The sequence below is a fragment of the Ammodytes marinus genome (genome assembly GCF_949987685.1).
Source record: "Ammodytes marinus genome assembly, chromosome: 16".
NCBI classification, from domain to species: domain Eukaryota; kingdom Metazoa; phylum Chordata; class Actinopteri; order Uranoscopiformes; family Ammodytidae; genus Ammodytes; species Ammodytes marinus.
In genome coordinates this window covers 10968911-10994014 of record NC_137220.1, presented here as the reverse complement: position 1 = coordinate 10994014, position 25104 = coordinate 10968911, and the positions used below count along the sequence as shown (strand labels likewise).

At 39.3% G+C, this 25104-nt stretch overlaps 1 protein-coding gene across 1 annotated transcript; it reads right to left on the bottom strand.

The window, feature by feature from the left end:
• Window positions 1–1946: 1946 nt before the first annotated feature.
• Window positions 1947–20045, bottom strand: kcnh4a (potassium voltage-gated channel, subfamily H (eag-related), member 4a; the record flags this gene model as incomplete). The annotated part of the gene is made up of 15 exons (XM_080044033.1): window positions 1947–2918; window positions 3185–3261; window positions 3544–3623; window positions 3723–4060; window positions 5187–5401; window positions 5803–6052; window positions 7741–7940; window positions 8040–8234; window positions 8754–8961; window positions 9787–9944; window positions 11535–11787; window positions 12600–12733; window positions 12893–13024; window positions 13316–13549; window positions 19970–20045. 15 exons carry the CDS (start codon window positions 20043–20045, stop codon window positions 1947–1949), a joined length of 3522 nt encoding a protein of 1173 aa, XP_079900159.1.
• Between the last annotated feature and the right edge of the window lie 5059 nt (window positions 20046–25104).

Here is a 25104-nt window from a genome sequence, read left to right as displayed (position 1 = left end):
GCATTGATCCACTTACTTCATTTTACCATATAAATCTGATGTATGCGTATAAGTATTTTTTTTATTGCACATAAGTTATAACAGACCAGTAAAAATGTTTCGAGTCACATGTGGCCTACAGTAGCCTATAGTGTTTGGGAGTTTAAAAATGGAAAATTAACAAATAGGCCTAAAAGAAACCTTGACGGGTGGCCCTCCTTATGTAAGACATTCAACATGGAGACAAACCATTTTAAGAAAGGCACAGTTATGGAAAATACATAGTAAATCAGGTATTAGAATATGAATGGTTGATCAATTTTGATATTGCATTGCTTAACCTGACCAACAAAAAAGGATGGTTTGCTTCTTGAATTAATTTAGACTTGTGCAGTTTCTAACATGTCTCAATAAACTGCTCCAACAATAAACCTCGGAATTTAATGGAAAATTAATAAAAGGTTGTCCTGAAGAAAGTCGGATGAAGATTATTGACTGATCGTGTGTTGTAATGATAGATATGAAATACATTTTGCAAAAAAAAAACTGCACACTTCAAATTGTTTTCTTTTTCAAAAGCCACATACATTTTAAGTTGTTGTCATGTCTCCCATATATAGCCTACTTTTCTTCATTAAAGTTGTATTTGTCATTCCTAGGTGAACTCACCTTATATTTGTGGTATGTCTGGTTGTTGTTTGTTCCTAATAATCAGTACTAATAAAAATAAATAAATAAATTAACTAAAAAAACTACTAAAAAAAGATCATACTTAATAAGGGATTTATAATACATTTTAATTAATATTTTACAGAAGAAAAACATCACAAATAAGAACTAGACAGACAGTCTAAGCCATGATTTGAGTCCAAAAACATTCACAATGGCAACATGACAAACTGAAGCATGCAGCCTATAAAACAATGACAATGTAGGGACTCAGGATTTATGTTTATCATCATGAATATTCATATGTATGAGTTGTAAGAGCTAATCAAAAGAGGTTGTTGGTGCATAACCATTTTGGAAGGATTTCTTATTGGAGAGGTTTCATATGTTTACGCACTATGATATAATATTTTGGAGGAGAACTGACATGCAAAGGGAGTTTTCATTTCCTGTACAAAAAGTTTCTCAAGAAAATGTTTCCATTTCTGAGGAGGGATATAAGAATGATGACGACGAAGTTATTGGGAAGGACATTGAAATACTGGATGTTTATTTTGTAGGGGGTTTCTTCCACAATGAATTTTTTTCTTAAACTCGAAAAATCAATTAAATCAAATTCACATAACATTGTCAGTGTCCGTAATGGAACCCTGTTCTGATGAGTGATCCTCCATTTTAAAAAATATATAGGGGGGACAAAAGGTTACACAAATTCTGTTTAAATATTTCGATTTACATCAACTGTAAGGCTGTATGTATTTTTTCTTTTTGTTCATTAAACTGTAATTTAAATATCTAGGTGAACAATGAGTAGCATATAATTTTCAGGGTTTTCTTTCAGATTTATGTTTTCATAACTACTTGTCACCACTGAGTGGCGCTGCATACCCGCAGCTCACAACTTGCATCTCAAGCCTTCATCACACCTAACTGGTATAATTTCAGAAAATATAATGAATCTACTTTTGCTTTGCAGGGTACCTGATAACAAAACTGCTTATTTTTATAAAAACCCAAATGATCGATCGTATTAAATGCTAAAGAGAGTGTGTGGTGCATGTCTTGGAGGATATTACAGTACATTACATAATGCATTGGCCTTATAACAGTCTCTGCAGACATATGTGTGGCACCAGTGTAACAATTAATGCCATCATCATATGACAAAACAATATTCTTTACAACACGCTTTGTGTAGATGTGGCAGTAGGGGTTTAGCAGAAATGGATGGGAACTTCACAACAATTTTTTTAACATACAATGAACCGATCACTGTCATAGCCTAACAGGATATCGAGCTAGTCAGTTTGAGGTTGCATTGCCTCTGTGTCCATGAGCGGCCGCTGTACTACTACGGTTGGGGTGCTGCCACTCATACCCTGAAAGTCCTTATTGTGTGTCCTCTCTTGAGTCCTCTCTTGAAACAGTGAAGCTTTGCGGGCTCGGTCTGTTTCCTGGCCTAACATGGAACACGTGAGGTCCTGTGTGTGACGGACAGGGCTGGATCCAACTGGGTCATTCGGCCTAGAGCCCTGCTGTAAGCCCTGGTTGTTCCCTGGGCATATTGAAGTGTGGACTAGTGGAGGGGTACAAGAGTTGAAGGTAGTGTGAAACTGTGACTGGTAGTTGGTTTTAAGACCTGTGGGATCTGAGATGGTTTGGACACTCTGTGATGTTTTGGAGTAGCTAGAATTAACTGGGGAACACAGAGGGTGAGAGTTGCTCATCGTGGGAATAGAGGCATTGTAGGTCACCGATGGGGCCTGACTAATTCCTGGGTAGCTACTGAAGGCAGAACCGAGCGTCAGGAGGGACGGGCCTCCCTGGGCAAGCGGGTGCGTCATGTAGGGAGATTTGAGAGGTGTTCCGGAGGTTCCGAAGGGGCCACACTGGCTCTGTAACATGTGCACCGTGGCCCCTTCTCTGTTAGAGCAGCACGGGTGTAAACAGGATGACATAGGGCTAGAATAGTGCAGCAAAGTGGGACTCCTGCCCTGAGAGGACATCCTACTGCAACCACACACGTTTCTGGCAGCATGGCTAATTGCTTCGTGGTGGAGATGCGGCCCGGTGGCAATATTTAAAGGGACGTGGGGCTGCTGCCAGTTGCTGGTTGCAGCCACACCGGCACTGGGGGCCATCGCTATGCCACAGGAATAGGAGGAGACTGGAGAGGGATAATGGAGCATGGACATATGAGACTGGAGGAAATGCATCATGTCGTGGAGCTCCTTAGCCAGGTTGGACACCTCTTGGTTCAAGTTGTTCACCTGAGAAGGAAAAGAAAAGTGTGCTGTAGGGCATATCTAACTTTTTACAATTTTGTATAACTCCCCCAATGACAATAATCAGTGGCATACCTAGAGGAAAATTATGAGACATTTGGATGACTAGGCCTACTGTTAAAATCGGACTATGTTCACTTTTTACACTACATTTAACAATTTAACACTGTCTCTCACATTTTGAAACCCAAAATTGAATGCACTTTTTTTCTGATTTCATATAAGTGGGTTGAGTATTAAATTGATCATACCTCTTTGCTCAGTTTGCTGATGTTCTGTCTCACTTCTTCTGTCTCCAGAAGCAGGTTAGCGCTCACCTGCAACCGGTCTGAAAAACATAGGGAAATAGTGTAATACTGAGAAGAGATCACCCTCCTCACTAATGACTCTCTATATATATAGGAAATCCACACCTAAATGTATATGATTATATTGTTCTGGTTGAATAGGAGAAACAAAATGAGCCTCAAAGTGTTCTGAAAACAAAATCTGAGTATGTACATTTATACCCTGCTTAATTTAGAGTAAAGCATTTTTAATGAAAATGTGTGATGCACCCAATCCAATCCAGTTAATTTTTCATCTATTTTGCAGCTGTCAGGGTCTTTACCTGTAAAAGGAGACTTTGTATCTCTCTGCTCTACATTGAATTGAAATGCTTGGCTGTTGTCCTCAATTCCATCCACGACCCTGGGAGAGAAACAAATCAGTGTAACATCATTTATAAACAGATGCAATCTTATTACTGAATCACATTTGGGTAAAGCATGTTAATAGACAGCATGTTACCTGGGGCTAAGATTCAGTGGACTAACACAAGGCAAGGATGGCATGAGTAGCTTGGCTGGCCGATGGTTGAAATTCCGGCCACCGGTTTGACTGGGCAGAGGAGACGGAGAGAGCTCCTCATTGGTCAATGGCTGAGGGGAGCGACAGATACGCAGTGCGTTGATGTGGCGGAGCTCTTCCCCCAACAGGTTGCCGAGGCAGGGTTGGCGAACAGCGCTGCTGCCTATTCCTTGTAACAGAGGCAGTTCCTTCTGCCGACAGTGTCTCATGTCATCTCCGTGTGCTGCTTCGTCCGCCTCGACAATATAGGGCAGTTTATGGTGCATAGAAGCGTGAGCCTGAGGAGCCAATAGATGGAAAATGACATGTTTTTCATTGAAGTAGCAATAGTCTTAAAGCTGCAGAAAGTAGAAATAAAATAAAAAAAACTATTCTGGTGACACATATGATTAAATAACCATTTATTTTCATGTCAAGTGCCATATCAATATGTAAAAGTAAACTCTAAGCATTTCTCCAATGCAATAGATCAAAAACCAGGAATAGAAAACAAACAGATACAGTCTTGTTACATTAGTGGGTGAACTTTGGAGATGATTGCTATTTCTCCTTTGGGTAAGCACTCAAAGCTGGCCAGAAAGGTCAACGATTGTGAAAACAATATTTTCTCAGGCGAATATTACCCTCTGCATGACTAAGAGTGCACACAAACTGGAATTAACTAATGCAGCAGGGATTTCTTCGCCTCCTTTTTTAAACTGATTTTGACAGTATCATATATGTGACATTGTTTAGTTGACTTGTGCATGTGTTATTGAAGGTGATTTGCGGTAACATTTAGGAAAAATCTGTAAATAAAAATGATTCTCTGCAAAACCTCTAATAAAATTCCTTTTTATGTAATGATTTTGCACCTTATTTCAGTTAGGATATTTAACTTTAATTGTACAGCTTTGGTTTGGCAGCAGCTGTTGCCTGTATTTTGACCGCATTTCTTTTACAGCGTGTAACTGATTGCCAGACTAATTACCTCAGTGAGGCACACATACCTGAGATATTTATTTATTTAATTTTTTTTTATTTATTATTATTCTTTCGGACAATTCCACACAATACACAATTATCTCTTTCACATCATACATCTTAATTTGTGTTGTCCGAAGGGTGACGGAAGAAGCCTAAGGCTTATCGAGTCCCGTCCCCAATTTCATCAGATTCAGAATCAGATACACATTTACTGATAATCTGATAGATATTCTGTTAGACCAGTAATACTTTGTACCCTAGAGATATTAAAGTCAAAATTAACAAGGGATTACGCACACATTCTATTTTTGCGAGGCAAAGTATAGGTATGTTCTTACTAAAGAGCAGGGGCAAATTATTTAAATACAGGTCCATTGGAATGTCCTGTCCGTCTCTGCGGTGTTCTGAATTGTCCAGATGTTAACACTAATGTCTTACTTCAGCCTCACTGCCCTCTCTCAAGTTGTAGGTGAGGTTATGGTGGATGTCGGAGCTGAAGCGGCTGCTGTACTCTGGATACAGCACCAGCACCTCCCTCAGAGCCCTAACACTGATGTACTGCAGGTCACAGTAGGTCAGCGCCTTCACATCTGCATTGGTCTTGATCACCTGGTCATGTTCAGGCAGGTCAGCCCCAATGAGGTCACCTTTTCCTGTATTGTCAGTTAAAACAGAGGGGTTAAAGGTGGAGTTAGCGGTTCTTGTTGTCAGAATCACTTTTTGTCAAAATCAGTGAATATCTCTTCATGATATGCTACCTTTCGGTAACTGTGTTCATACACAGCCTAGGCTCTGTAAACAGGAATGTTGCTAGATACAGTGGAACCCCTTGAGTGATATAAACTTTGTTTACATACCATATCACAGAGGCTAGCCTGTGTATTAACACACACACAGACAGGTAGTGTAGTGGATCGGGAGGTGATATTCACTGATATTGACAGAAAGTGATTTTGACAACAGGCATTCTCCAGAATCTCTGACTCCACCTTTCTAAACAGAGGGGGTTAACAACAAAGTAAAAAAATATTTATAGGTAATGTTTTACACTGACCCAGGATGGCCAGGACCACGCTGTCTTTGAGAACCTCCAGGGAACCCGAGCAGACAAAGTAGTTTGCTTGTAGGGCATCTCCATGGCGGATGAGATATTCCCCTGGCGCACAGAAAGAGGTCTTGATGTGGAGAGAGAGGGAGCGCAGACACCCTCTGCTGGCTCCCTCAAACACAGGCAGCTGTAGGACGTCTTTGTTCAGATGCATGGCGATGTCCGCTCGTAGCTCATCTGGGAAGTCGTGCAGCAGCTAAGAGGACAGGGAAGATTACACTTTTTAACGTTTTGAATTCAATACCAATATTCCCATCAATTATTATTGTTTATTTATTTATATATGTTTGTATTTTTTATTTGATGAGTTTGGTATCAATTTTATGTTGTCTTAATATTTGTTTTTCGTTGATTTAGGTCGGTTGAGGCTTGAAATAAGCCCTGCACTCTATTCATTTGTTATCTTTGTCATTCTGTACATTTTAAATTGTGCAAATAATAAAAAAAAACTTTGATGCAAATTCCAGAGTCTAATGCAATTCCTAGTGTTTCAGGAGATACAACATTCCCCCACCTCTCTTATTCATCTAATGTTTGTGTTGTGTGCTTCACTACACTACTCACTGACTACGGGCTTTGACATAAAATGACATGATTCCAGCACGTGTGGTGAATAAACCCAAGGGCCAAGGTCAGGTCTCCGACTACCATCCCCAGGGCCAAAGCCAGCATTCTGGCTACTATTGAGGATATACGTCTTCCTGCAACTGTTAGAAGCACTTCTAATGAGCATTATTGCTCAAAGGGGCACAATTGTTGTTTCTCATTTTGTTTTTAATCTCATTAGAGCCCAATCAGCCCAAATAGCAAAGAGAAATTAAAACTTCTTGTCCAAATGTATATCTTTTGAGAAAAGGTTGCACCGGAGGCTCTTTGAATCTAGCAAGCTAAAGACCCAGATGAGTTGAAAGGAGCCAAGTCAAAACTAAACTACAATGAGATATTCATAATGTTCTATTTCAGACCTCTTTTCTTAAAGGTCCCTCCTTTAGAATACTTAAAAAACAGGACATTTTCATACTACATCTTGGAAAAGGATATTTCTCTCTTGAGCTACTGGTTCTTCTAGCATTCGAAGCATTTTAATATGCTTGTGCTAAAAATACAAGAACAAGAAAAAAGAAAAAACACAGATTGTGATTTTAAAAGTTGCTGATCTCCGATGTCGTGCCAAGCTGCTCAGTAAAAACAGACATGAGGTGTTAGAGCCAGCACGTTCGCAGAAACCAGTGACTCCGTCTGTTACCTTCAACAGTGAATTAATTATATACAGATGGTGATGTTAATGAGTATTCTCTTTATTTCAACGCCTACCCTTGTAATTATAGAAAGCTTCTCCAAGATTTTGCGATGTTACTGAAGCTCTATTTGCAACAAAGTGCTGTCTACTTAATGAAATGGGATACGACTACGGAGAGTTCGAGGTGACCCACATTCAAAGGATGACATTTTCTGAATCTAGAATCTAGCACCCACACAAAAATCATCTTTTTATTAATGAAATGTGATGCCTTCAGCCCACTTATTTAACAGTTTGCACACTGTGGTGTTATTTTTTGAAAAAATATTACCATTAAAAAATGTGTCATAAGGATTTTAGTATTCTGAGATATCTCAGTTATAATGTTTACTTTAGCAAAGTGCACCCCGAGAACACAGCTTATTTGCAAAGTGTAACCTTTTATTGAGTTTAATGTTTTAGTATATGCTATATGTTTTTTTCTTTTTTTTAACATATCTTGTTTCACGATGTATTGTGTCTATACATGTTTTACACTGTTACCTGTATCAAGCACTTTGTGACTCAATGCTCTTGACAAATGCTATATAAATAAAGTTACTTAGCCTACTCATTTGTGTTTTTTCACTCTTTTTTTCACCCACCTCATTGGCATTGATGCCATTGTTGACTGACCAGGTGGCCTGAAAATACTCCAGCATCCTCTGCTTCACCTGTTGAGGTAGCCGATGCACGCGGATGAAGTCTTTGAGATCCTTCATTCGGGTGTGGTAGAGAGAGCGCCGGGAGTACATGCGCTGGATGATGGCTGTTACATTACCGAAGACCACTGCGTGCATCAGAGCTGAAGGTGGGAGAAGGAGAAACAATTAGATAATCCAATATATATTTACCATCATTTTGGGGATTTTTTCTTTTCTTTTGTGCTCTACAGTGAACTCACCCCCCATGAGCATAATGCAGATGGAGAAGATTTTCTCGGCGTCCGTGTTGGCACACACGTTGCCAAAGCCGACACTTGTAAGGCTACTGAGGGTGAAGTAGAGCGAGGCGATATAGGCGCTCGGCATGGAGGGCCCACCCATGGTGCTGTTTATGTATGGTGTCTCCAGACGCTTTCCCAACTCCTGAAGCCAGCCTGGTGGAAAAGGTCAAAGAGATGGTTGTATAAGACAAATGTGCGGGTCTTAGGTGAATAAGCTTATTGTAGAGACTCAATGTGTTTTTCTTTTTTTTCTTTGACTGTTACTTCAATGCTTCATCCTTGGTGGCTGATACAATGGGTGAGAGGTGAATGATATAACGCATTAGTGGTGATATAATGGGAAATATTCTGCGACACACACTTCCTGTAGGCGGATAGGACACGATGGTAGAGGATGACAGGATGCCGAGGCATTCAAGCATCACTGGAGACTTGAAGTGTTAGCCAGAGAGACACTATAATATATGTCTCAGCAAAGCCTTAAGGGGTGAGGAAGAACATTATACTATTGATTCATTGGTGTTGTAATTGTCCCACACACAAACACACACACACACACACACACACACACACACACACACACACACACACACACACACACACACACACACACACACACACACACACACACACACACACACACACACACACACGCACACATAATGTGCTCACCTATGTCCCAAGTAACGGGGTCACTGCTTTCGATCTCCTTGCGTCCAATGACGTACCAGACACAAGCCATCCAGTGAGCCAGCAGAGCAAAGACAGACATTAGCAGGGTCAGCACCACGGCACTGTACTGGGAGTAGCGATCCAGCTTCTGTAGCAGGCGCAACAGACGCAGCAGCCGAACAGTCTTCAACAAGTGCACCAGCGAGGTCTGGACAAGGAGAGGCCAAAACAGAACATAAAAGCAGAATTATTTTAGTATCACTTCATTTGGTTTCTGTGTTTTTTTTGGTTTCTGTTTTTGACTTTAAAGCTATAGTGCATAACTTTTCGTATAGATGAATGTTGGTTACATCCAAGCGATTGGCAAAAATGACACAAAGTTCATTAAGCCTATAAGCTCCAGAAAACTCTCTCTGTTTTTCTCAGTATGGCAGCATTAACAAACTGGTGTCGACGACCCACCGACACCACACTTACGCAGCAGCCCAGAAAAATCCCCAGAAGAGCCCAAGAAATGTGTCAGTTGACGATTCTACTGCTAAGAGAAAACCTAGACGTACAGCAGAAGGTACAGTATAAAATTGATGCGCAATCATCCATGTAGATGTGCCGACAGTGTTGTTGTTATTACTCAGAATTTGTCACCGGGGCGACAGAAGTTACACACTGTAGCTTTAACACCCATTTTTACACATGCATTATTTCTCCTACTCTTGTCCTATTAGATAAACATTTTGGTATAACCTCCACTATATCCTAACCTTGATTAAGTGTCTCGTAGCCTTACCGAGAGGCACTTGAATTGATGTTACAATTAGCAGTAAAATTGTCAGCTGAGGCCTGTGGCAAGGTAAAACTAATCCATGAAAAGTTGAACGTTGAGGGATAATCCAGTCCAATGCTTTTGGGGAATAACTCTACTCCACTATATACATTGAGTGGCAACTTTTATAGTGCAGCTATAGGGCAGACATGAAATTCTTAAAAACAGGGGGCAAATGGTATCTCAAGATATGTAATAGAATAAATGTACCACGGTGATGTTGAAGGCATAGAGAAGGTCAAAGGGCAGAGCCGCGATCAGATCCACAAAGAACCAAGTGGTGCAGTAATGGAGGTAGATGGATCGGGCGTCGTACACTACCTGACCTGACTGGCTAACATAGGTGGTGCGGAAATTCAGGATGATATCTGAAAAGGAGCAGTGGAAACACAAACACAAGAAATGTGTCACTATCATTTATGGGCATTTTGGGAATTCACTATAACTACAGAAATATATAGGCTATATTTTATTTTTCACTTGCTTCCACACTGAAACGACAAGAAGCTTCTTTTGTTGATCGAATAAGATTGAATAGAGACATTTTGTACATTTAAATTAATCTGGTTCAGGGACAAGCATCTTTACACATTAAATGGCTGTTTACATTTCCTAACCGAACCTCACCATATACGTACAGGAGGCTATATAATAACTTTCAGAAAAAGCAAAGATAGAGCAGGAGCACGACAGCATGTGCTGCCAGGTGAGCTCATTCTGAGAATGAATTTCACTACCAAACCTCGTGGCAGATGTGCTTTCACACTTCCTTTGAGGGGAAAAGTGTGAAGAAGTGAGAGAAAATGTAATTATCCGTAACCTGGGGCAACCAAGGGTGTGAGACCCCGTTTCCATTTGTCTTTATGTGGTTTTTGTGATCGGATCACGTGAATACAGCTCTAACTACAGGTGAAAACACTCTCAAGACGCATTGAGATCGGATCACAAAAACCACATTCTTAGGTGGTTTACGTCGCTTGTGTCCGATGTGTCCGCATTCATTTGATAGTGGAAACAGCAGTGTTGTGCATCGCTCCTCCTTGTCTAAATGAAACAGTAGCCTATCTCGTCAACCTAGACTGGTAATTATCTTCGCATGTAATGCATTTTAATAGCAAATGCGATTAAAACTGTGGATGTTTAGTTGTTTGAACCCCACCGGTTAAAAACAGCAATGTAAACGGAAATTATGTGTGTGTTGATTTAAATACAGCGCGGGTAAATGGAATCGGATCACAAGTAGACAAAGAAGTCACATTTGAAAATACAAGTGTGAACACACGGACTGAGAGCTGTCCACTTGTAACCAGTTTAAAAAAATCAGATGTTAATCCCAGGTGGAAACAGGGTCTGAGTGGGTGAGGATAAAGGTAGCAGGTTTATTTATGTGTTGGGCCATTGCCAGGGAAACCACTGCTGCTGGGCTGGAAAGATATATTTGTAAACCAAACATTGTTGTATCTTCTTAAGGCTGTTCAAGACGCTTCAACATAAAGGTCAGCTGTTGTGCAGCATGCGATGAATGTAGGTGTTACTATCCTAGCTAATTATCTTACTGAAAGGAGTCAGAACACAATCAGTACAATACAGACTTTTGTTGCACATCTGAAGGTGCTTACAAATTGTAGCAACATTTCTATTTTTCAAATAATTGAAAATGAATACAGCCCTTAAGAAAAAATGTGTCCGTTTCACCTGTTTTTACCATTTATAGGTAAGTGCATGAGTAAAATTTAAAATGTATTTTTATTCTACAGACTATTGACATCAATTCCTCACAAATTCCAGATAGGATATAAATAAAGTATTTTAGAGCATTTCCATTCATTCATGTAGACATGCTGTTTAAGAAAACATTTTGAGTGGTCTCTTAATGTTTTCACTCTTTTCACTCTACATTTTTGTGAGGTCACAAAGTATAAATGCCCACATGCCTAACAATATGAATTGAATCATACCGAGTATGAAGAGCATCTCTACGGCGATGTCACTGCCTACAGTGTTGTGACCGCCAAATGAATGATGGTCACTGCCCTCATCAGGACTGACAAAGCAGATGTCGTAGGGCACGGACACAGCAACGTAGAAGGTTGCTAGGAGAATTAGCCAGTCCCACAAGGCCTTGAAGATACTGTAGTGAAGCAGGATGAAACGAGACTTCTTCACGGCCGCAACCTTGTACTCCGGTAGAGACGGTTTCTGAAACACACTCTGAAAGAGAGGGAATATAAAAATCGCAATAAATGGTAGGTATGATATTTTAATTTGCTCTCATTGACGTCATGGTGGCGTGGTGCTGCCGGCAGCGCTCACATAGTGTAATTACCTCAGTATGAAACAGTTGGGGAAGACGGTATACCTGCGTATGATCAGTGATCATCATCATCATCATACCACTTTGAATAGACTTGAATACATGTTGTATGCATGCAAAATGGAGTCAGCGATTGTAGAGAATGCTTGTTGTCAAAATCCCTTTTTGTCAAAATCAGTGAATATCTTCTCAATCCTTTGGTACTGTGTTTGCCTCGAAAAAAAATTCCCTTTGTTTACATACCCATTTACAGAGCCTAGGCTATGTATTAACACCAGATTTCTTTCAGCACACATACGGTACGTTCATCATGTAGCCAACGGTGAAGAGATATCCCTTGATTTTTTCAAAAAGTGATTTTTACATCAAGCTATCTCTAAAACCGCTGACTTTTGACTTTAACTGTAAAAACACTAGGTAGAGAAGGTAAAAATTACACTCACAATTTATTCAGAAATCATTTTCAAAGACGGAGACTGGTGTCAACTCAACGCTCACTTGAGCCCTTTTTCACATTGCCTAGTGAATACTACTGGAGCAAGCTTTTGATTAAAAGTAATCTGCATCAACACAGCAAATTATGTAAAGGTTAAGCTATTAAAAGGGCAAATGCTTTGATCACGAGGACAGTAGGCAAACATCACTCACAGTAATTAGCCTATGCATGATGGAATATTGAGACTCATACTGCACATAGATTTGAACTCACATTGGTCAGTTTCCGTTTGCCCCTCTTGTTGAACAGGTTGGTCAGGTGATGCATAATATTTCTCCCCCTCTCTTGTGCTTGGGAAAAGTGGGGTCGATTGCTGTTCCCACTCTGGCTAGCAGCCTCTGACATTCCTGTGAGAAAAAAAAACATATTACTTATTGAATAGTAATTGTTGCTGAATTCCATTCATTTTGCCTTAAAAAGTATAAATGAAAAGGAATGTAGCACTAGCAGCACAACATTATCGAAGTGAAAGAGGCAAATGAATGTAGCCAGCAAGCAGGCCTTACCATCTCCTTGGCTGTAGCGACGGCTTTTCCCACATGACTCACTGACATCTTTGAAGGAAAGGAGGAACAGCACCACTTCACCTTTCTCATTTTTAATTGCTACAATGTCCAGGAGGCACCGAAATGGATTTCCTGAGGAAATTATAAAAGTTATTACTCTGAGATATTCAATAAAACAAATTGTATTTCTATTAACGCTGAAATAACAGTGTGTATCACTTCTATTTCTGTCAACAAACAAAAAATAGGTGTCTTCGCAAAAAAAGAAAGGCCAGGATGTGGTTTAAATTCAAGACATCATCACCTTTTCTCATGTGTAGCCTTTATTTTTTTTAGGGTAAGGTTCATGACATATAGGCCTAATAATAAAAAGTGTGTGCATGACCAGGTCAAAAACCATATAAGTACTGTTATCCTCCTCACCATTTTTCCTATAGAAGCAGACTTCTCCCTGGTACTCCTGCTGGCCCTCCAAAGCTTTGTCCACCTGTTGGATTACGCTCTCGTTGGTTTCGGCTCCTTGGAGGAAGCTGCACGTGCACGTTTTCTGCATCACCTCGGTGCGAACAAAGCCGGTCAGCTCGCAAAAGCCGTCAGAGCAGTAGACGATGGGGTAGCCATGGCGACCCTGAGCATTTCCCAGGAGAAAGTTGCTGTCTGCAAGGGGAAAATAAAATAGGTCAGCGGCAAAACTATTGCGAAACCTTGTGGAAAAAGAGAAAGACTGATTGTATAGAGGGCGATTTTTTGTGTGGTTTTTTCGAAAAATTGCACAGCTCTGAAGCAGCTTGAGATGGCTGTAGCTTTTCAGGCATTTTGACCAGGTCCTTTGGTTGCCACATGCTTTTCTCCTGATTCTAATCATTTGTGATTCGTTTTTTTTTACAACATTTTCTTTCTTCTTTATCGAATCATTGGTCGGCTTTCAGCTACATTACATTTAATTAAATCAGTTTTATTTAAATAACCAAATATACATTAGTCTAGGCCTATATCACAACTACATTGCCTATATTAGGCCCAGGCCTACATTTTATTTGGCTGATGCTTTTATCCAAAGCTACCTCCGATAAATGCTTTCAGTTTCAACCATGAAGGTACAAACTCAGAACAGCAAGAATCCCGTAAGCAGCCTACATTGGCTTCGAATAAGCCAAACTTCAAAGTGCCACATGTGCCTTATGTAGGTAGGCTACAACATTATTTTCCCTTTCATTTTGTATAACCATCATCCTGTTAGCCAAGGCTACAAGCTTTAATAGTCTAGTGTGCTTGATAGAGAGCTTTCAGGTAAGCTGGTGGTGTGAATAGAGTCTGAGAATATATGCAGAGAGCCCATGCTGTCTCCATTGGTCCACGGTTTAGGCCCTTTATTAGCATGTGTGCGTCTCCTCTTTCCACTCTCCAGATTATATTACTGTATGATTGTTTTTTTGTTGATGCACCAATAGAAAATATATTTTTCTTTATCCAAATTTGCTCTCCCGATATAGTGTATCAGAGAGAGCTTTAGTAAGCTGGGGCCCCAGCTGGCTCTACGGGGGACGAAGGTTTCAACCCGTAATTAGAATGTGGAGCAGGTTTTCATCCTTCACCCCAGGTGTGCAATGGATTTTAATATTTACACAGCCTCCATGTTGCATTGCATGTGGATGAAGAATATCTTGTTTCTTTAATCCATACACAAACCAAAACAACCAATCACCGTAGCTTTCTTGGCTAAAATGAATACAGTCCCTATAAATAAATCCTACCTTCATGACACATATAGTCTGTGGTGCTGCCTTTGGTCTCCTTTATAAGAATGAGTGGGTGGCTTGATAACAGCAAAACATAGAATGCAACACAATCCTACAGAACCACAAGCCACATCAACAATGAATGACTTTATAATTGAATCAGCATCTCTGTAAACCAGATTTAACAAAATAAGAACCATTTGAACCTTCATAAAGGTGGAATTTATAGCAAGACTGTCCAATCACACAGCATTAATTTTAGCTATGCACCGAGTGTCAAGGAGGTTACTGGTCCCAACCAAGTAAACAGCTGACATGTAACATTGGCCCTCCTAAAACAATGATTTAACGTTTTTATATTCTGCTTTTTGAATGGATAACACAAACAAGATAGAAAGTATTTAATCACTTGTCACATGCTTGTAAGTTGCTGTTTATCTTTACACAGTAGCTGATTACCCATTTCTTTTTATGCTAAGCTTAGTTAGCTAGCTTCATATTTATACACTCATTCCAACAGTAACAATATCCTCAACGTGAAAATGCAAACAATGTTCGACAAACAGTGTCGGACTTTAATTCATGAAATAGACCTAGCCATACTTTTTTTGGAAACTCTCTTGAAATTAGTTTAGTAATTGGGGAATTTAATTATGTTTATTGCTGGCTTCTGCTGCAAAAGCTGACTTTCTTTATATTTATCAAGCTTTAGATTCAGATTTATACAACAAAATTGATTCCTACATAACCCTCATAAAAACAAAATCATATGGATCCAGGAAGCATTTTCTCTCAAGCAGCTAAAAAGCATACAACTAAGACTTCAAAATCACATTACATGTTGACAGAAGAAAAGAGAGAATCCTTGACGCTTTTATGCCTGAGAAATAATAGTGGCAATGAAAAGTTAGACCGAGATTGGAAAATGAAATCCTTGAAGGAAAAAAAGGAACACCATTAAACACTGCTGCTGGAACATTGAAAAGTCTTCAGTGCAGGGAGAATAGGTGACGAAGCAAACAAAATAATCACGATACAGCAATAAGAAAAGCACTAAATTGAATCTGCGAGATGCTGCATGTCTCTTCTTGTCATGATACACAATAGCTACCAAATAGTTTCTTCACATTAATATATTGAGATGGCAGCTTCCATGTGGTTTTACAAATTGCACAGTAGGTATATAAAACAAATCAGTAGGTCAAGCTATCAAGCAATGCACTATGCAAACTATTAATGTACACAAACAACAAATACATTTAATTTTTTTCTGTCCATAAGAATGATATCTTTCCAGTGTACAATGTGTCTTGATAATGTATCATCAGCAACAACACTCTATGCACTTTAATGTAAAGATAAATATCAGCAAGATCTCCCCATCATTCACTGACTACTGAGTGATGCTGTTTCCTCCCCAAATATTCCCCCTGGATATTTACAGATAGACTGACTCCACTGAATGGTATATTCTTTCATTTATTCGTACAGTTTCACCTCTCTGAGTGCAGGCAGATTGGATTATGATGACGATATAGCTGCAGAGGCAACAGTCAACACCTGTACGGCAGCCTATTTTAATGAGACCATCGTTTTTAATCAGGCAGCAGGTGTGATATCCAGAGGAGAAGACATGCAATTACTGATGTATAGTATATGTGGATATTGTCATCCTGCAGTGTGCAGTTACCGTAATGTCACAAGAAACTAAATAAAGATCTTTCTTCGCTCGTGGTTGCCATAGCAATTTGTGGAGGAAAAAAACAAACTTATAGAATTATTGCAATTTTGTATCCGCGGGGGGTGACCAGGACACTGTGCCCTCGGAAAAATCAAAGGCGTAGCCAATAATAGTTCAGCAGTATCTGCTTCGTTCTGATTCGTATACTCATCGCATTTAAACGTCTTGAATGGCAATGTGAATGAGTTTGGATTTTTTTAAATTTTCAAAAATTAATGGTTAACACTGAAACCCTTTACAGTAAATCGTTTTTTTTTTCTATTAAATTTTTTATATCTGATCACTAGCAACTTATATCTCTGTATCTTGGTCAAATCCGTTAACAACAGTTGTCCGGCACCGTCTGTATGGTCCAACTCTTTCACTGTAGTCCATGTCTTTTCTCGCCCTCAGCCTGTTTCTATGGCTTCAAGGCTTCATGTCATTCAAGAGAACAATAAGGTACACACTGACTGCTATCAAGGCCTGACCAGCCAAAGAATTGTGTTTGTGTGATTTTCTTCTATAGTAAATGCCCATGTCCAGGATTAAATAGAAAAACACTGCATGCTGTGAATCAATGTATAACTAGTCATTTGTATTTGTTTGTCAGTGACATCACCTTTATCACTGTAGAGTGTTTGTCAACTACTGACAAAATGCATGTCTGAAACCAGGTGATTTACAGCTAAATAAATACATCAAAAATCCATATAAAATGCATCTTCTATTCATGGCAAATCAAAACTAGCTGTCCATAGTAAAAATGGAGCTGTAGGAAAGATAGAGAGACTTGTGTTCTTTTTATAAGTCGCTTAGTGGAAATACAACCGATCTAATGGTTTCAAATTACATATATAATCAGATTTCCCATGTATATCAAATTCCCAATCCCTAAGATACAACAAATAATAAACAAAGTAACCAACTAATAAATGTGTCCAATTCTACTGAACATTCTCCTGATGTGTTTGCCTCCTTTCAGTAAAATTGTAACAACTCAAGCAACTTTCTTATCACCTACAATTATCCTTGACCGCACAGGGAGGGAAGACAATTCCAACACCTAACCAGACAATTAGCAGCAGAGAATTAAGAAGGGATTGAAAAAAAAAGAAGTTACAGCTTTCTATGACTGGTACTGTACTATTATACCACTGAAACTACTACAAATGTAGATCTATGAAGCAATTGACTCTGCACTCCGCACAATTAAAAATATTATAATTTCATAAATATTGTAAACCGTGAATTAATTTATGACTTTAGCTGACATGATTTACCTATATTTGTAGGCGGTAATTGATTGAATGAGTCATGTCAGTATTTTTTTCTGATTTCAACGACGATGACTGAAGATGCATGATGCTTGAATGGCTCTTGGCCTCGGCATAATTATTTTTAATAATGGAATTTCCCTGTTCACACATCAGGGCCTTGTGAATTCCAACTTGACTCCCCTTGAGCCTTGCCTCTATTCAAATGCACTGCTGTGGATATGTCTAGCATGTATTTAGCACATAAAGGTGGGTTGAGAGATTTCCGACTCAGCAGTGGTCCCTTCTTTTTTTCCAGAGTGATGTCATCACACGGAAAATCTTTTTATTTAATTGAGATTGAGGTCAGTTTTCAGATTGAATAGCGCTTGCTCTGAAGCTATCTCCTGTCAGTGGGTTCTTTCACCTCCCACTCAGCTACTTGGTCAGTCTGCCCACTTGCAGATCTGACATTGAGGTATAGTGGTAGCTAAGATTGACAAAATGTCTGCCACCCTTAAGTGTATACAGAGGTCTAAATGTAAGTCTGTCAAACAGAAATAAAGTGCTAGACAACATGAGGGAAGGATGGAAGGTTTGTGGGTGTGTGTGTGTGTGTGTGTGTGTGTGTGTGTGTGTGTGTGTGTATGTGTATTTCTGTGTGTGTGTGCATGCGTGTGTGTATGTATGTGTGTTTCTGTGTGTGTGTGTGTGTGTGTGTGTGTGTGTGTGTGTGTGTGTGTGTGTGTGTGTGTGGGTGTGTAACAGGCAGATACAGATGGAGATAGTGTCAACACACTGAATTTGTGAATTTATGGAGTTGTAACATGAAGAGTCTTGGACCACATGGAGAGTCTGACCAACGCCCACTGCCTGCTGGTGACTTTCTAGCCTGTAGTGATTGGAAGATATGGTGAACACTAACAGGCAAGAACAAAGCAAAACCCATCAAAACTAGGGTCAAACAGATAAGCAGCAGATAATTATCATAAGAAAGAATAAACAACCACTGTGTAATCACTAGGCTCTATTTCGACGTGCAACGAGCGAAAAGCTTCTGTGGATGTATGTAAAATACAGTAAAAACAAAACAAAACAAACAAGGAGACATGGCTTCTACAAATAGGAAAGTAATGTTGCGGTTCAAAGTGGCAAAGCATGAGCAGAATCAATTTGCAGATGAAGAAGTTTAACTCACATCTGGGAAGAAACTGAAAGTTATTATTCATATAGTAATTCTCTATAGTACTTCTTCTTTGATGGGCTTGCTGGTGGGGTCGCAAAATTAGAAATAACACTTTGCTGAAACAGATATTGGTCCTAATTGAGACATCGATTTTACTTAGTGTTAATGAGCCAGTTTTCTCCTAAATGTTGACACCTTATTATGTTGCTTCATTTGAATTCTTATCTCATTTTGTTGTGCCTCTCCTGCCACCCTTGTATGTGTCACCCTACCAAATGGCACAAATGTGCGACGCAAATGTCTTGCAATAGTTTGCCCTTGCCATAAAAATAATGCCTTGGATATTTGAAAGCGTAATACTGAAGTAGAAGATGTGAGAAACATGCTAAACCTGCTGAAAAATTAAGATATTCTAAGGCAAGTGTAATATAACAGTGTGTAATATAAAAAGGAAAAACCTAATCTCTGCAGCCTTAATACTACGGTTTAATTGAATAATTGTACATGTTTTTGTTTTGATTGATAGCTTGATTTAAAAACAAATCATGAATCTCAACAGTGAAACATTTCATTAACAACCAGCACTGCTCAACAGGTGGCTACTCAGTTATATCATCCTAAAATGCACTGACCATCTCTTCCTCTAGTCCGGGTCCAACTGTCATAACTTGCAGTCTTAATAATAATTGCATCTCACAACTGTTGGACAAGTTTGTCGACAGCAGTGTTTTTCGGTGTCAGTCACAGTCCTAAAGTGGGTTACACAAATGCCAAAGGCTAAAATCCTCACAGCTACAGTACAGGCTCTGCTGGTAGAGTTGCAGCTTCAAAACTGAGAAAACTATATTTTCTGATATCACAATTTGTATATGATAATGTGTACCTCGTCAGAGAACTGTACACACTGACACTATGTGACAAGTCGACACAATATATAACCAAAGAACCAGCGCAGGCAATAATCAATGATGTAGATGATGTTTTTTTTGTGTGTCTTTCTGTCCCACAAATTACATTTAAATTCAACCTTTTAACACTGTCCGTTCAAGTCAAGTCAAAGTTAATTTATATAACACGTTTGAAAAACCTAAATTGACCAAATTAGCATATACAATGCAGTTATTAACTTGACAGGTAGGCTAATCAACCTATGTTTGGCAGGAACAAAATACTCACGAGTGCCATCAAAGTGGTTTGCAATTGACTCCAAGAAGGTGTTCTGTGGAGCAAGGAGACCCTTCATCACAGGCATCTTGGACTTAATTAAGAAGAGGCTGCAGACACTCAGAGGGAACAGCTTCCAGTAGTTTGTCACCGTTCCACAATATTCGAATGGAGTGAGACTGAGTTGTTTCTATTCTATGCTGGAAAGAGGAAACTACCAACTTGCATGGAACAAAAAAAATCCTTCTTCTGAAGGTGCTGTGGTTCTATGCAGTTTCTCTCTCAATACTGGCTCGTTAGCTTTCAGGTTGGGCTTGTGCATCGCTCTGCTCTCAGCACTGCTCCAGTATCACAGCCAGCGAAGCCTCAGCTTTTTTCTTCAGTCAGTCTAACTCCACTTAACCATGGTTCCTGCCATCTCAGAGACCCCTGCTTCGCTCTCTCTCTCTCTCTCTCTCTCTCTCTCTCTCTCTCTCTCTTTCTCCCTGTGTCTCGTTCACATGCACTCACACACAAGCCTGAACCATCCCCCATTATTCACACACTGTGTACTCATTAATTATCTTTTTTCATCTTCTCTTTTTCTCATACAATCCCTGCATCCTCCTCCCTGTTCCTTTCACAGGTAAGCTATTAGAAATTCACTGTCTTCGGTCTTATTCAATGTCTTCACCTCTGCGTCTTTTCTGAAACTCCTAATTGGGAGGGGAAGGATGCTGTTCAGCTGATCATAAATTGATTGTATAGAAAGAGTGTGTGTGGTCCACCAGCAAATGCCTGGTTAATATTTGAACTATGCCAGCCACCCAACAGATTATCAATTATTTTTTATTCAATACAGTTCTATTATTACTTTTTCTAAATGTATACTGATGAATGAAGCACTCCTTCCTAATTCATCTAAGTGAATAGATAAATTCCCAGGCATTCACTGGTGACTGATGCCAGTAACGGACCCTGTAATCATGGCATTTGAGACATTGATTGATGTAAAACTGTATACTATGCCTTTGTACACTGTTGCTCTCCCCAGCAGATATAACAAAGAAAGTGCATGTTTGTTTGTCTGTGTGTGTGTGTGTGTGTGTGTGTGTGTGTGTGTGTGTGTGTGTGTGTGTGTGTGTGTGTGTGTGTGTGTGTGTGTGTGTGTGGAAATAAAGAGATCCTCAGAATGTATTTTGTAAGTATATATTGGTTGCTGGGGATACATGGAAAATACAATGTTTATACATCTTTGGTGTCTGAAGATTATTTCCATAGATGTATATGGAGGTCAGGTGCCAGGGGAATTAAGTGCAGCACTTTCCAAGCACTGGCTCAATGACACTGCTGAGCGTAATGCTGGTGAGCAGTTTGAAGGTTGTACCAGCCTACCGTTGACATCAACACACACACACACACACACACACACACACACACACACACACACACACTTTCTGAAAGACATAGAACATAAGCCTTAAAGTATGCATAAAACCCTGCCAAAACAAAACCATATGGGAGTGTTAAGAAGTTGTGCGCACACGTTAGTCAGGGCAAACAGAAGTGATGGCAGAAATGTTTTATATCTATTCTTGCAAACCACGCACAAGGCATCCTTTTGAATTGGCTATCATCTGTATCAAGCCTTATCACTACCTGTCTCACTTCTTGTGATCGTCTTTTCATTCCCACACTGGGATGGGTTCCTAAGAGACAAGAAAAAATAACTGGGTGTAATTTTAGTTGTATGTTTAATTCTTACTTGTTGTAGATATCCATGTCCACTGTTTATCAAAACTGACATTTAGATTCTACTAACTAACTAATTAATGGCACAATAATTTAAATATAGGGGCACTAAGGCATGTTAAATATAATTGTGTTGTTTGGATGAGTCATACTTGAAGCTCTAACAAGTCCAGAGCGGCTTTCGATACTCACCCGCACACCGAAATAACTGGCATGAGAGCCTGTTAAAGGGCTGATGTATATTGTTTGTATTATATGATTACATGTCATTTAGCTGACACTTTTATCCAAAGCAACTTCCAATGTGCCATGAAGGTACAAACTCAGAACAGCAAGAATCTCGTAAGTACCTTTGCTTCAAATAAGCCAAACTACAAAGTGCCACATGTAAGTGTCACGTGTATGGTGCAACATGTATGTCCAATTTGTTTTTGTATAGCCATTATTTTCTTAGCTGAAGTGCAGTCCGTATGTAAGATTTCAGCTGTCTTGATGTCAATGTATATTTTACTGTAATGTAATGTAATATTTTTGGACCTATTTGAGATCTGAAAAAGAGATTGTTTGATTGATTTATTGAAGTAAAGCGAAGTGAAAAAGAACGTCCGTGACAGTTGTTCTCTGCATTTGGTAAACAGTATTGTTAGTCAATGGCACATGCAAAGGGCATTTTGTTTTTGCACTATTTTGATGTAACTATTCAGTCTTTTTTTCAGTAGATCTTACTAGAATAAAATAACAACAAGGAACATTAGAGAAAGTCCCAGTGTATACGGTGTGTGGCCGATGAGTGAAATGTGAAGCAGGTGAGAAGATATAGGGTAGGAAGGGTTTTCAAAAGCTGATGATGAGGGCATCTGGTGGAAGGTTTGAAGATAGCAGGAGCTGTGAGAAACCTGAACAGTGTGAGTTGGTGGCTGCAGGAAGAGACATGAGAGCAACAAATCATGATAAAACCTAGTGCATAAAAAACCTAGACACTCCCTTTTTTCCCCAAAAAAATCAGATAACCCTCCGTTCAGCAAAAATAAATCATAACCCTTTTTTTGCACTTTGTCAAATCTTTCAATGATTTGATGTATAGCTGACAGATTTTGAGCACTTTCTTTAAACCGAATGTAAGAAATATCTAGCACTAAAACTAGACAACCCTCCTGAGAATGATTTAAGAAACCATCAGCTTCATATTTTTTATTACACCACAGGGCAGTTTCTATGTATGTACAATATTACACATCGTTCTTATGTTATCTGACAGGCAAATGCAAATGCAAATAACATTTAAAAAAGGCACAGTGCAAAGAAAATCACAAAAATTGTTTCTAACATGAGCAAAGAATACGCTTTCTTGTGTAACATAACACTCGCAAAATGTGTGTGATTTTTCTATCTATAGATTTTCAACAAAGTCCCAGTGTGCTTATAGCCTACTATGAGGTATTTAGCTTGGTCCAGTCATTGTTCTGCTCTTCAGTCCTCTTCCCCATAGTCAGAATCCCTGCTGCTTGGTTCCTAGAGCCGTGGAGGAGTTGACGCAGTCGGTTCTGTAGGCGGTCCTCCTCTTCAGCCCGTTTGCCCAGAGTGAGGATACCTGCAGCGGTATCGCCCGTGAACTCACCGCCCGATATCCTACTGCCTGGGCCCCGACACAGCAGCATGTAGAGGGGACAGGAACGAGACGGTTGTCTGCAGCACTCGGGCATCCTGTGAGCATCGCAGGCCAGCTGGGACAGTAGCAACATCAAAACCAGCCCCAGGACTTTCTGCTGGACAAATAAAGAGTATTGACATTATACAAGGATGCTTGCTATCTGTAGACCTGAAAAGCTACAAAAAGTGACTCAAAGAAATGTATTAATGTTATTACAATGATGCAGACATATTTTCTATATATACTGTACATAATAAAACCCTTACCTTTAGTCAAGGATACATCAGTATCACAATGGCCAACTGTTATGATAATAGTGCTGAGTACAATGATTTATCCAACGCGTAAATGAAATGAATCACTGCAAACTAAAATGTCATACCGACATGTACATGCTCAAACTCAAATTCTAAAAGATATACGTATTAAACGAAGAAAGCAATCCCAATCCAAAAGAATGCACTCTATTTTGTAAAGTTCATATGATTGAAAATGCTTTCTATTGGCATAGCCATGGCCATGGCTCAGCAATCTTTCTAAAATCCTAGACAAATTGTTTTATTTGTTTATTTTTATTGATACAGATATATAAGGACATACAGTAGATGCACATATAACACAGGCTTATTAGCAAACCATCTTTAGACGCAATGAGTCATATAAAATAAAAATTACAATGGGTGAAAGGTAAATTACTATGCATGTATGTGTCTTTTTTAAATAAATATCGATCCTCTAAACAAAGAGAGAAGAATCCCTTGAGTCCTACAGTTGTTCATAAATGCAACTCATAAACTGTGATTTTACCATGTGAAACTGCTTCTTTGGATCTCTGTGACCAGGTGAAACAATGTGAGGGAGAAAACACTCCACTGTAAATATTCATAACAATCCAACAATTGTATATGATTGACTAAACAATTTCCTCAAAAACTATTTTTGTTTTCCCAAAAATATGTAAGTCAGTGGTTTTCATGAGGCCAACAGAAAGATGTACACAGAAGTAGACAGACGTAGCAGCAAACAAACTGATTAATTACTAACCACGCTTTCACAACTTGAATATGCAATGTCAAACAAATTGCACACATATTTTCAAGCAAAACTTCAAACTTAAGCCATCTTACCCTGTTAGACGTGTCAATCCCTTTGTGGAAGTTGGTGGGCGACCTAGACATCTTCTGTCTTCTGTGAAGGGGACGCGTCTGATCTTATTATCTCCTCAGGGGGAGAACACAAGTCTTTTATATTGTTTGTTGATATCCACACGTCATCTTGACGTCAACAAGACTAACCACACAATTTTTCGTTTTTCCGGACCTTTCTCATTAATAGGGTTGACTAAAGCTCACTGTCATTCATTAGGAACCTTTGGCAGATCATCTCCTAGGCACTTGTCTGGCCTTTTGACGAAGTGCAGGTATTTCTTTGTGTCCGGATGCCAAAGGTGTATAATGACATTCCATTATAACGAGTGGTGAAGGACATAAGTCAATTAGCTAATATGTTCTATGAAATGAATGTAGAACAAGCCTGGATACCTTTTTCTCAGTTATAATAACAAGCTCATTGCAAATTCATGCTGATGAGGTTCTATGGGCTTTATTCACTCGTACAAAAGGTGCCTACAGACACATCAGGGACAGGTGTGTGTATAGGGATAATCTCCTAAATCAACAAAACAGGAGAAATTAAATTGCCTAACTTTTATATTGTTTTTAATTTTTTATGACAATGAACGGCCTACTTCTTGTTAATGGATAAG